At 40.3% G+C, this 14,447-nt stretch overlaps 1 protein-coding gene across 1 annotated transcript in view; it reads right to left on the bottom strand.

Moving 5' to 3' along the window:
- The window catches only part of BRIP1 (BRCA1 interacting DNA helicase 1), a 206,381-nt gene that overhangs the window by 122,331 nt on the left and 69,603 nt on the right, over positions 1-14,447 (bottom strand). The window contains 3 exon segments of the mRNA XM_051824717.2: positions 6,447-6,608; positions 8,310-8,450; positions 8,576-8,741. Coding sequence (XP_051680677.2) covers positions 6,447-6,608; positions 8,310-8,450; positions 8,576-8,741 — 469 coding nt within the window.

Below are 14,447 nucleotides of genomic sequence, written 5' to 3'. Positions count from 1 at the left end.
AAGGTACCCTGTCCCTCTTAGGGCTCCAGGCTGGACTCAAAGACAACATACTCTGCTAGGCTTCCTTCTGGCTATATCACCAGTGGCACAGGCTGTTTCAGTCTATTGTCATCTTGCACTCCAAAGCTAGCATTTCCTCCAGCTCTCCGCAGGGGTCCTGTGCTGTGTCCACACTTGTTGCTGTTTGTCAGTACCTTCCACACTTGCAGAATTTCCATGCAGATTTCTCTCCGACTCTACCCTGGGAAGGTACTTCCTCCACTTTTTTGGTACTGTTTTCCCCTAGCCTTTAGCAGTATATCCTTTCTCCATTCTGCAATCTTGGAATCCCCCAACACTAACCATTATCTATCTTTCTGACCCACGACCTAGTAGATATGAATAGGTATATTACTGTACGTTTTTAATTTTTTTTTCAAAGAATTTTTTAAACTAATTTAAAAGAGTAACAGAGAAAGAGAGAAAAACAGAGACTGACTGATTGGCTGATTTTTTTCCATCCACTGGTTTACTCACCAAATTTTGGCAATAGCAAGGATTGTGCCAGGGGGAAGCCAAGAGCCAGGAATCCTACATAAGTCTCTTATATGGGCAGAAGGATATGAATGTCATACATGGGTGGTAGGGACTCAAATACTTGAGGAAGCATCTGTTGCTTCCCAGGCACATTATCCAAGAAGCTCCACCAAAGGGGAGTAGCCAAGACTCGAACCAGGCACTCCAATAAGGAATGCAGATGTCCCAGGAAGTTGCCACAAAGCTTGTGCCACAAAGCTTGCCCCTCATTACAGTTTGAAATTGCATGTTCTTTATCTTTTCATGTACATATCTGCCATACATATTACTTTGCAAAGTTTTTAGCTTAAATCCTTTTATTTTATTAAAATAAGAAGTTCATCTTCTTATCACTGAAATTTAAAAGTTTTTTGTCTAGTGTTTGTATTTCAAATATTTTCTCCAGACTGTGGCTTGTTACTTCTTTGCAGTAGCTATGGAAGAATAGAGCTTTTGATTTTAGAAGTCTGTCTTTGGGGCTGGCGCTGTAATACAGCACCACCTACAGTACCAGCATTGCACATGGGCGTCAGTTCAAATCTAGTTGCTCCATTTCCAAACCAGTTCCCACATAATGCACCTGGCAAAGCAGTGGAGAATGGCCCAAGTGCTTGGGTACCTGCACCATGTCGGAGACCTAGAAGAAGCTCCTGGATCCTGGCTTCGGCTCAGCTCAGCTCCAGCCACTACCAATCGATGGAAGACCTCTTTCTCTGTCTTTATCTCTCTCTGTACCTCTGTCTTTCAAATAAACAAAGTAAATCTTAAAAAAAAAAGTAAGCTATGGCCAATCATACACTAACAAATTAGATAGCCTACATGGAAAAAAAAAGATTCCTAGAAACAAATAACTTACCAAAATTGAACTGAGAAGAAATAGAAACATGACTGGACCCATAACTAATAAGCAAACCAACAACTGATAATAAAATAAGCTTTCAACAAAGAACAGTATAATTAAAGGCATCACTGACAAATTATACAAAATACTTTAAGAATTTACCTTCTCAATTCAATTTCAAAAAATTGAAGAGGAAAGCATACTTCTTAACTCATTCCATGAGGCCAACATTACCCTTATACCAAAAGGCAGACAAACACAGGAAAGGGAAAGAAAACTATAATCAATTAAAACTTTCTCAGCATTATTAGGACACATATGAATGACCCACAGCTAACATCATAATGATAACACACGGAAACCTTTCCCACCGAAAGTAAGGAACAAGACAAAATAATGAACAAAGATGGTAACTTTGACCACTTCTATTCAAGTACAAGTTGTTGCCAGGCAGTCATGCAAGAAAAAGAAATAAAAGGAATCCAAATTAGGAAAGGAAGTAATAAAACTATCTCTGTTCACAGATGATATGATTTCATATGTAAAAAACTTCTAAAAATTTCCCCCAAAATAGTCACCAAAAACCAAAAAGGTCTTTAATTAAAAAAAATTCAGCAAAGTTGCAGGATATATAATTACCATGGAAAAATTAGCTGCACTTTATATACTAGGAATAAACAAACTGAAAAGGAAATTTAAAAAAAATGCTCATTTACAATAATGTCAAAAGGAACAAAAACAGGTATAAATTTAAAAATATTTGTATAGTGAAAACTACTGAAATTGCTAAAAGGAAAGTAAGGACATAATTGAAAGACATTCCATTTTCATGGATTGGAAGAGTTAATATTGTTAAGATAATACAACTCAAAGCAAAATACAGATTCAATGCAAAAGCTCAATGGCATTATTTTCAGGACCACAAAAATGCATTTTGAAACTTCATATGTGATCAAGAAACAACAAAGAAAAAAATTTGAACGGCCGGTGCCACGGCTCAATAGGCTAATCCTCTGCCTTGCAGCACCGGCACACCAGGTTCTAGTCCCGGTCGGGGCGCTGGATTCTGTCCCGGTTGCCCCTCTTCCAGGCCAGCTCTCTGCTGTGGCCTGGGAGTGCAGTGGAGGATGGCCCAAGTGCTTGGGCCCTGCACCCAAATGGGAGACCAGGAGAAGCACCTGGCTCCTGCCATTGGATCAGCACGGTGCGCCAGCCGCAGCGCACTGGCCGCGGCGGCCATTGGAGGGTGAACGAACGGCAAAGGAAGACCTTTCTCTCTGTCTCTCTCTCTCTCATTGTCCACTGTCAAAAAAAAATTTTTTTGAAAAATAACAAATGCCAGGGCCGGCGTTATGGTGAAGTGGGTAAAGCAACCCCATGTGATGCCAGTGTCCCACTGAGCCCTGGCTCATGTCCCAGCTGCTCCACTTTTTTTTTTTTTTTTTAAATATATTTTTATTTATTTATTTTAGAGGTAGAGTTACAGACAGTGAGAGAGAGAGAGACAGAGAAAGGTCTCCCATCTGCTGGTTCACCCCCCAAATGGCCACATTGGTAGGAGCTGGACTGATACAAAGCCAGGAGCTGGGAGCTTATTGAGGGTCTCCCATGTGGGTGCAGGAGCCCAAGGACTTGGGCCATCTTCTACTGCTTTCCCAGGCCATAGCAGAGAGCTGGATGAGAAGAGGAGCAGCCAGGACTTGAACCAGCATCCACATGGGATGCCAATGCTGGAGGCGGAGGCTTTATCCTGCTACGAACAGCGCCAGCCCCCTGTTCCACTTCTGATTCAGCTCCCTGCTAATGGTCTAGGAAAAGCAATGGAAGATGGGCCAAGTATTTGGGTCCCTGCCACGTACATGGGAAACCCAGATGAAGTGCCTGGCTTTGGCCAGGCCCAGTGCTGGCTGTTGCAGCCACTGGGGAGTGAAACAGTGGATGGAAGGTCTCTATCTCTCTGTTTTTACCTCTCTCTATAGAGCTCTGACTTTCCAATAAATAAATAAAGCTTTTAAAAAAGAAATAAAAAAATAACAAATGATACTTCTCTACCTTGGAATTTAGCTTAGGTTTTGAATTTAGCCATCCCACTCCTTGGAATTTGCCCAAAGGAAATTAAATTGGCAAATAAAAGAGCTATCTGCACCTCAATGTTTATTGCAGCTCAATTCACAATAGCTAAGACATGGAATTAACCTATATGCCCATCAACAGAAGATTGGATAAAGAAATTATGGGATATGTACTCTATAGAATACTATACAGTAGTAAAAAAAATGAAATCTGGTCATTTGCAACAATATGGAGGAATCTGGAAAACATCATGCTGAGTGAAATAAGCCAGTCACAAAGGGACAAATATCATATGTTTTCCCTGATCTGTGACAACTAACTGAACACCTAAAAGGAAACCAGTGGAAGTGAAACAGACACTATGAGAAACAATGACTTGATCAGCCCTTGTCCTGACTGTTGAGGAACAACTTACTATTTTCCTCCTTTTAGTATTTTTTTGTTCTACTTAATACCATTGGTTGAACTCTTTTAATTAACACACAATTATTCTTAGGCATTTAAATTTAACTGAAAAGTGATCCGTGTTAAATATAAGAGTGGGAATAAGAGAGGGAGGAGATGTACAGTTCAGCACTTGCTCACTCGGACTTACCCCTAATGGTAGAGCTAGAAACGTGCCAGGGGATTCCAATTCAATCCCATCAAGGTGGCATGTACCAATGGCATCTTATTAGCCAAAGTGATCAGTTTAAGTTCATAATTATCATAATGATAAGATTAAGAGTCAAAGGGATCAAATAAACAAGACTAGTGTCTGCTAATAATACCTGATAGAATTAAAAAGGAAAGAACGATCCAACATGGGAAGCGGGACACACAGTAGACTCATAGAATGGCAGATGCCCAAACAGTACTCTGGCCTCAGAATAAGCCCTTATGGCATTCAGATCTGGCTAAAAAGCCCAGGAGAGTTTCTCAGGCATGGAAAGCCAAGATACTGTGGCAAAAAAAAAAAAAAAAAAGAAAAAGAAAAAGAAAAAAAAAAGGACCTAAATGAAAGATTTCTGTGAGTGAGATCCCAGCAGAAAGAACGGGCCATCAAAGAAGGAGGTACCTTTCTCTGAAGGAAGGAGAGAACTTACACTTTGACTATCGCCTTGTCCAAATAAGATCGGAGTTGGTGAACTCAAGAGGCTTCCATAGCCTTGGCAGCTCATGACAAGAGCCTCGGGTGATTACTGACGTCATAAATAGGAGTGTCAATTGTTAAATCAACAACGGGAATCACTGTGCACCCACTCTCCATGTAGGATCTCTGTCCTTAATGTGTTGTACTATGCAAATTAATGGTAAAATTACTACTCAAACAGTACTCTACTTTGTGTGTCTTTGTGGGTGCAGTCTGTTGAAATCTTTACTTAGTATATACTGAGTTGATCTTCTGTATATAAAGATAATTGAAAATGAATCTTGATGAAGAATGGGATGGGAGAGGGAGTGGATGATGGGATGGTTGCAGGTGGGAGGGAGGTTATGGGGGGAAAAGCTGCCATAATCCAAAAGTTGCAGCTTGGAAATTTATATTTATAAATAAAAGTTCAAAAAGAAAGAAAGAAAGAAAAAACAACAAGTGATACTTCTTTACAATGGAATTTAGCTTAGGTTTTGATAAAATGTGATTTTACTCTCAGAAATTATATGTGATTTCAATGTTTTAAGTATTAGGAAAACCAAAATATTTTAAATAATTTTGATTTAACAAAATTATTAAAAATCAGAGTGTTTCTAAAAATAAAACCAAAATTTCTATTCCGGCCAGATGCATGAAGTGAAACAACAGTAACAAAGAAAGTTTGGTTTAGATTCACTTTACTGAAATATTCAAAGTATAACTGATTTAAGTGAATCAGAATTCTTTCCTTCAACTATGAAAACATCAAGAAGTGCCTAAGAATAAAAATCATGTACACATAAACTCTTCGTATATAACTAACACACTACTTTATGACTTTTTTAAAAAACATTTATTTATTTATTTGAAAGGCAGAGTTACATGAGAAGGAGAGACTGAGACAGAGATCTTCCATCCCCTGGTTCAGCCTCCAAATGGTCACAACAGCCAGGGTTGTGCCAGGGCTGTGCCAGGCCAATGCCAGAAGCCAGGAGCTTCTTCTGGTCTTTCATGTGGGTGCAGGGACCCAGGGACTTAGGCCATTTTCTGCTATCCTCCTGAGTGCCCTAGCAGGGGGCTGGACTGGAAGCGGAGCAGCTTGGACTCGAACCAGTGCCCATATGGGATGCCAGCACTGCAGGTTGCAGTTTGACCTGCTGTTCCACAGCACCAGCCCCTACTTAATGACTTTAATTCTCTTTTTTGGAGGGTAGCAGTCTTTTTTTCATTTATTTTTTTAATTTGTATTCAACATATTCAGTGTGATTTGTAGATACAGTTCTAAGAACATAATGATATTTCCTTCCTCCGTCCCACCCTCCTTGGCTTTTCTTTTAGACTTTTAAGTAAATACTGATCTAGCAATCACAGTATCTTAAGTGATTAAAAAAATGTTCAGAAAACTATAATTATTACCTTAGTGCCCCTGACTCTATAAAACTTATCATGGTAATCCCATATGATCTTTAAAACTATATTTTTGGAGGCTGCCTTTGTGGTGCAGCAGGTTGGGCCATCTCATATGGGTGCCAGTTCAAATCCCAGCTGCTCCATTTCTGACCCAGCTCAGTGCTAATGCACCTAGGAAAGCAGAGCCAGGTGGCTTGAGTGCTTGGGCCCCTGTGACCCACACTGGAAACCAGGATGTAGCTCCAGGCTCCTGGCTTTAGCCGGGTCCAGCCCCAGCTATTGTGGTATTAGGGGAATGAACCAGTGGATGGAAGATCTCTGTCTCTCCCACTCTCTCAGTACCTCTGACTTTCAAATGAATGAATAAATCTTTATATATTTACATAAAAATTAACACACATAAAAATTCTACCACATGATTCTTTAAAGAGAAAGAAATAAACACGCCTTTACCTTGTAAGATGGCAAAAAACACAAAATTCCTTGGCTCACAGTCTGGCACACAGATAACACAAGTGCTCCCACTTCATCCTGGAACTCAAATGTTTCAGTATGCTGGAAGGTAGCACAGAGATTCCTACCACTGGGGCCTGATCCAATGGTACCAACCCAAAGCTGGAATATGAATATCTTAGTATTAGAGTCATGCCTAAGCAAAGCAGGAAAATTAGTATTTTGTTAGAAGCATTTACAAAGAACATAAAAAAGCAGATAAAACAACAAAATTACTGGGAAATCATTTTTAAATTGCTGGTTTTTTTTTTCACTAATAGCGTTAATTATCATATTCAAGTTAATTTAAAGAAGTTTGCATTACAGAGATTACTAAATTTTCTTAGAATAAAATTATTTGAAAGCAAAAGGGTTATACTTATCTTTACTTCTTCTGTAAGTATGCTAAGCATTTAACAATTATTTGACAAATAAGTGAACAAATGAATATTCAGATCTATATACCAATAACTAAATCAGACAAAATATTGGGGAGTGAAGGTCAGTATGAGTTCTCAATAAAACCTATTCTTAGAAAAATCCATTGTGATACATTAGTAATACAACAAACCATTACTGTCGCATGATATGATTCAAAGGGAATTAACAATGTCACATACATAGTATTCTTTCTCTAACTGTTTAACCTCAGTCTTATTCATGACCAATCAGAAAAATCCAGAGTATAAAGCCTAAAGACGACTGGAGACCTGAATTCTACAAAAACATCAGCCACTGAGGCCAATGATGTGGCACAGCCAGTTAACCTGCCACTTCTGACACCAGCATACCACACTGGAGTGTTGGTTCTAGTTCCAGTTGCTCTGCTTCTGATCTAGCTTCCTGCAAACGTGCCTGGGAAGGAACTGGATGATGGCAAGAGTACTTAGACCCTGCCACCTATGTGGGAGTCCAGGATGGAGTTCCTGACTCCTGGCTTTGGACTGGCCCAGTCCTGACTATTGCTGCCATTTGGAAAGTGAACCAGAGGATAAAAGATCTCTTTCTCTTCCTTCTGCCTTTCAAATAAATAAATCTTTTTTAAAAACTGTGGGTGCTGGGGCCAGCACTGTGGCATAGTGTGTTAAATCTCCACATGCAGTACTGGCATCCCAGTTTGAGTCCCAAATGCTCCACTTCTGATCCAGCTCCTTGCTGATGCCCTGGGGAAGCAGTGGAAGAGATGGCCCAAGTACTTAGGCCTTGCACCCACATGGGAGACCCGGAAGAAGCTTCTGGATGCTGGCTTCAGACTTGTCCAGCTCCGGCCATTGCACCTATTTGGGGAGTGAAACAGTGGATACAAGACCTCTCTCTCTGACTCTCCCTCTCTTTTTCTGTATCTCTGTTTCTCAAATAAATAATTCTTTTAAAAATAATAAAAAAACTGTGTGTGTGTGTGTGTGTGTAGGGGTGTGTGGATACATTGTGCTCAGGGAATTAAGCTGTCACCTGGATGTCTACATCGTCTATCAGAGTGCTGGTTTGAGTCTAGCTACTCCGTTTCCAATCCAGCTCCCTGATAATGGGCCTGGGAAGCAGTCAATGATGGCTCAAGTATGTGAGTTCCTGCCACCCACATGAGAGACAGGGATGGAGTTCTTGGCTCCTGCCTTCCAAACTGAGTCAGCCCTGGCTTCGGTGGCAATTTGCATAGAGAAACAGCAAATGAAAGATCTGTCTCTGTCTCTCATTCTGCCTTTCAAGTAATTAAGTCTCAATTAAAAAAAATAGGAAACATAGTAAAGGAGTAACATTTTTATTTTCACAGAAAAACTAAAACTAAAAGACCGAGGGTGTTCAAACACAGTAATAAAAACTAACCTGTGAGTTATTAATGACATGATTAGCCTCCAGTTGGATAGTAAATGTAACACCAAGTTCTGATGAAAAAGATTTCATTGGTGATAATGTGCCAGATGTCAAAACAATTGTCCTAACTTTGCCATTAATATCTGAAAAGGCCTAAAAGGAAAACAATATTAGATACATAAAATCATCTTTAAGAGTCAAACATGCCCATTTAATTGTTGGTACTGAGGAAAAAAAAAAAAACCACAAAGATTTCATTTAAAACATGATGGGCTTACCACAGCTGGATTTAAGCACCAAAAGCTTAGCACATGAACTGCAGCTTTCTGTCTTGAACGTTTGTTATTTTTTGGTAGAACCAAGATGCCATTTTTATCTGAAATATCAGTCTGATTTATCCAGGAGTAAGTCTGTTGAATAGCAATTTTATAGTCATCTGCAAACCTGAATGCAAAGAAAATGCTAATTAAATGGTAAAACTGTATCAAATATATATTTCAGTTACATACAACACAAAAACTGATTATATTAAAACTCAGTTGAGGGGGCCAGCACTGTTGCACAGTAGGTTAATCCTCTGTCTGTGGTGCCAGCATCCCATATGGGCACTGGTTTGAGTCCTGGCTGCCCCTCTTCCAATCCAGCTGTCTTTTATGGCCTGGGAAAGCAGCAGAAGATGGCCCAAGTGCTTGGGCCCCTGCAGCCATGTGGGAGACCGGGAAGAAGCTCCGGGCTCCTGGCTTTGGATCGGCGTAGCTTCAGACAATGCGGCCATCTGGGGAGTGAACCAACAGAAGGAAGTCCTTTCTTTCTGTCTCTCCCTCTCACTGTCTGTAACTCTACCTCTCAAATAAATAAAATCTTTAAAAAAAAAAGAAAAAGAAAAAGAAGAAGAAAAAGAAAAAAGTTTAAATAAAAAAAAAAAAAAAAACAAACTTCAGTTGAGGGGCCAGCACCATAGCATAGTGGGTAAAAGCTGCCTGCAGTGCCAGCATCCCAAATGGGCACCTGTTCAAGTCCCAGATGCTTCACTTCCAATCCAGCTCTCTGCTATGGCCAGGGAAAGCAGTAGAAGATGGCCCTAGTGCTTGGGCTCCTGCCCCCACGTGGGAGACCCAGAAGAGACTCCTGGCTCCTGACTTAGGATCAGCATAGCTCCAGCCATCTCAGCCACTTGGGGAGTGAAACAGTGGATGGAAGACCTCTCTCCCTCTCTCCGTCTCTCTATAACTCTACCTTTCAAATAAATAAAGAAAAAAAATTTTTAAAAAGGATAAAAAAATCAGTATTGGTTTAAAAAAATAAAACCTCAATTGAGAGAGTGCTGGCACTTTCCCATTCAAAGATAATCCCCCACACTAATTCAGCAATTCTGATATAATTAAGCAATTAAATCACAGCATCAACCAATTCTCACAGGGAATATTAGCATTCATCTAATCACCATTCATCATCCCTCACCAGCTACTTCTCAACTCCATTTTTAAACATCATTTGGGGGTAATCATTTGAGGCAGCAATTAATAAGTTACTTGGGGCATTTGTTTCCCCTATCAGAGCACTTGGGTTTGAGTCTTGGCTCTACTTCAGATCCCAGCTTCCTGATAATGAACACCCTGGAGCTAACAGGTGATAGCTCAAGTAGCTAGGTTGGTCTCACCCACAAGCGAGATCCAGAATGAGTTGTTGGTTTGGGCCCAGACCAGCCCTGGCTGTTGTGGGCATTTGGGCAGTGAACCAACAGACAGGAGATCTTTCACTCAGTTACCCACTCACTCACTGTCTGCCTTTCAAGTAATTTTTTTAAAAAATTACACAAATCATGCCAGAACCAGAATTGAAATCCAGGCCTTGGAACGGGCAATGCGGCACAGTGGATTGAGCCACTGCTTGTGATGCCCACATCCCAGATGGAAGTAGCTGCTCTGAGACCTAGTTCATCTGCATCTAATCCAGTTTCCTGCTAATGCATCCTGGGAGGCAGCAGATGACAGAACAAGTGTTTGGGCCCTTGCCACCCATAGGGAAGATGCAGATGGAGTTCGCGCTCTTAGCTTCCGCCTGGCTCAGCCCTGGCTATTATTGGTATCCAGGGAGTGAAGCAGTAAAAAGAAAATTTTTCTCTCTTTTCACTCTACCTTTCAAGTAAATGAAGCTAAACATTACAAAAAAAAAAAAAAAAAAAAAAAAAAAAAAAAAAAAAAAAAAAAAAAACAGGTCTCTCAACTTCCAGTCCAAAGCCCTTTGTATTCTGTTCTACATGATTAGCTATAAAACAGAAAATAGTATTGTGTTTAAAGAAACTGAGAAGTGGGTTATACTTTATCTCCTTAGAAAACAATGGTTTTGGGGGCCAGCGTTGTACCACAGCAGATTAAGCCATTGCCTATGATGCAAGCATCCCATGTTACAGTGCCAGTTCTTGTCCCAGCAACCCTACTTCCAACGCAGTTTTCTACTAATGTAACTGGGAAGGCAGCAGAAAATAGCCCAGGTACTTGGGTCCTTGCCATCCAGGTGGGAGACTAGGATGGAGCTCCTGGCTCCTGGCTTTGCCTGGTCTAGATATGGCTGTTGTGGGCATCTGGGGAGTTAACCAGCAGATGGAAAGTATCTTAATCTTAATACCTCACGGCAAGCCTTCCCTCTTCCCCTCTTTCTCCCTGTCTGTCACTATGCCTTTCAAGTAAATATATAAATCTTAACAACAATAAAAAGGAAAAAACTATTTATTTGAAAGGCAGACTTAAGGAGAGAGAGAAAGAGGGATATCCTCCATTCACTGGCCCACTCTGCAAATGGCCCTAATGACCAAGGCTGGGCCAGGTCAAAATCAGGAGCCAGGAGATTCCTTGGTGTCTCCCACAGGGGTGGAAGGGCCCAGCGTCTTGGGGGCATCTTCCACTGCTTTCCCAGGCTCATTAACAGGGAGCTAGATAAGAAGCAGAGCAGCCAGGATTCGACCCAGCACCTGTATGGGATGCCAGTGCTGTGGGCGGTGGTTAATCCACTGCAACACAGCACTGGCCCCAGAAAATAATTTAAACAAAATTTAAAAAGTGTTAGCAACTAATTATAAAAATTTAAGTTCCTTTAAAATATGGGTCTGTATCTTTTGTTTTTTTTTGTTTTTTTTTAAAAGATTTATTTATTTACTTAAAAAGGCATAGTTGGAGGGGTGGGGCAGGCAGAGATCTTCCATCTGTTGGTTCACTTCCCAGATAGCCTCAATGGCTAGGGCTGGACAAAGCTAAAGCCAGGAGCCTGGAACTCCCTCCAGGTATCTCACTTAATCCCTAGGCCAAACATCCATTCCTCTTTATATACTTTTAAAGAATGTACTGAACCAGTAGATAGATGTAGTGTCATCCAGTTCATAACTTCTTCCAAAGAGAATCTAAAAACGCATATGTTAGCAGAATAAGATGTGGTAATTCTCTACCATGTCCTCACTGTAATATTTCATTGTTAATTTTATCCTTAGAAAGATCATATATCAAATTTCAAGTCAGGGGACCAGCGTTGTGGCATAGTGGGTAGAGCCGTTGACTGCAGTGCCGGCATCCCATATTGGTGCCAGTTTGAGTCCTGGCTGCTCCACTTCTGATCCAGCTCTCTGCTATGGCCTGGGAAAGCAGCAGAGGATGGCCCAAGTACTTGGGCCCCTGCACCAGTAAGGAAGACCCGAAAGAAACTCCTGGCTCCTGGCTTCAGATTGGTGCACCTTTGGCTATTGCAGCCATCTGGGGAGTAAACCAGCTTATGGAAGAGCCCTCTATCTCTCTGTAACTCTGCCTTTCAAATAAATAAACAAATCTTTAAAAATAAAAAAATAAAACAAATTTCAAGTCAGGAACTCAACAACCATGGAGAAGAAAATTTTACAAAAAATACTGATATCCAAAAAGCATAAAACACTTTGAGGAAAACAAAGGAGAAAAGTTTTATGGTATCATATTTGGCCATGACTTATTGGCTATGACACTACAAGTACAGGCATCATAAGAAAAAATAGATAAAATGAATATAGTAAAGATTTTAAAACTTATCTGCAACAAATACCAAAAAGTTAAAAGACAACTCAAAGAATTGGAGAAAGTATTTGTAAAGCCTGTACCTGATACAAGATTTATATCCAGAACATATAAGTAACTACTACAACTCAACAACAAAAAACCCATACAAAAAGTACAGAACTCTTAGGAAAAACAAAGGCTGGGGGCCAGCACCCTGATTTAGTAGACTACACCTCCACCTGCACCGCCACCATCACATATGGGCGCCAGTTTGTGTCCCAGCTCCTCCTTCTAGATCCAGTTTTCTGCTTATGGGCTGGAGAAGCAGTAGGAGATTGCCCAAGCACTTGGGCCCCTGCACCCATGAGGGAGATCCAGAAGAAGCTCCTGATCAGCTCAGCTCTGGCTGTTGGGGCCATTTGGGGATTGAACCAGTGGATGAAGACTTTTCTCTCTGTCTCTCCCTCTCTCTGTAACTGTACCTCTCAAATAAATAAACAAAATCTTTAAAAAAAAAAAAAAAGGGCTACATCTCAAGGCATCAAATTTGGCTAAGATTGATTGGATATAATATGAAAAGCATAGACAACACTCTACAGGATGGCCTTTATGCAAAAAACATTACATATCTAGTGTTGGGAAGGATGTGGACAAATTACAACCCTCATGGCATTGCTAACAGAAATGTAAAACATAGGAATATTATATGATCTAGCAATCAATTCAATTATACACACACACACACACACCCAGAAGAATTTGAAACAAAGACTCAAACAGGTATTTGTATACCATTATTCATACCAGCATTATTCTTAATACACAAAAGGTAGAAACAAATGTTCATCAACATAGGAATTAACAAAATACAGAATACACATACAATGGTATATTAACTAGCCATTAAAAAGAAATGAAATTCTAATATACACTACTCTATGAATGAACTCTGAAAACATTATGCTAAGTGAAGTGAGATAAGCCAGATACAAAAGGTCAAATATTGTATGGTTGTTCTTATATGAGATATCTAAAATGAGAAAATTCCTAAGATGAAAATAGAAGTTACTAGGAAGTTATCATTTCATGGTACAGAAATTCTGTTTGGAATGATAAAAACTTTTAGAAATGGACAGTGATAATGATGGCAGAATCTTATAAATACACTTAATGGCATTGAATTATATAAAAACGATTAAGATGGTAAATTGTATTTTCACACACACACACACACACAACACTTAAAAAAAAAATCCTGGAACCAGGTGACACTTAAGGGATAGAGAAGGAGGATTTTGTTGAGACTTCCTGACACTGGTAAAGCATATACCCAAACTATATTTAAAGGCAAACCTAGGGGCCGGCGCTGTGGCGCAGTGAGTTAACACCCTGGCCTGAAGTGCCGGCATCCCATATGGCCGCCGGTTCGAGACACGGCTGCTCCACTTCCTGTCCAGCTCTCTGCTATGGCCTGGGAAAGAAATAGAAAATGGCCCAAGTCCTTGGGCCCCTGCACCCACGTGGGAGACCGGGGAGAAGCTCCTGGCCCCTGGCTTCAGATCCGCATAGCTCCAGCCGTTGTGGCCATCTGGGGAGTGAACCAAAGGATGGAAGACCTTTCTCTCTCTCTCTCTTTCTCTCTGCCTCTCCTCTCTCTGTGTAACTCTGACTTTCAAATAAATAAATAAATCTTTAAAAAAAAAAAGGCAAACCTAAGTGTTTAAGTTTTGCAGTGAAGGACCACAAATTTAATGGCAAATTAATTCGGTGTATTTGTTTTTGATAAATAAAAATACTAATTTCAACTGATCTGAGTCTATGCCAATTAGAGCAAATACATCATATTTTTTATTATTATTTAAGACCTTTATTAACAGGTGTTTGCAGTTTGTTGACTTTTTTGAAAAAATCAAGTTGTAAACTTTTATTACAAATTAAAAATGAAATTCTTAAAATCTTCAACTTGACCAGATACAGAACAATTTTTTTTTTTTTTTTTGACAGGCAGAGTGGACAGTGAGAGAGAGAGACAGAGAGAAAGGTCTTCCTTTTTGCCGTTGGTTCACCCTCCAATGGCCGCCACGCTGATCCGATGGCAGGAGCCAGGAGCCAGGTGCTTTTCCTGGTCTCCCAT

This window comes from Oryctolagus cuniculus, chromosome 17 (genome assembly GCF_964237555.1).
Source record: "Oryctolagus cuniculus chromosome 17, mOryCun1.1, whole genome shotgun sequence".
Classification (NCBI taxonomy): domain Eukaryota; kingdom Metazoa; phylum Chordata; class Mammalia; order Lagomorpha; family Leporidae; genus Oryctolagus; species Oryctolagus cuniculus.
This window is presented reverse-complemented; position numbering and strand designations above follow the sequence as displayed.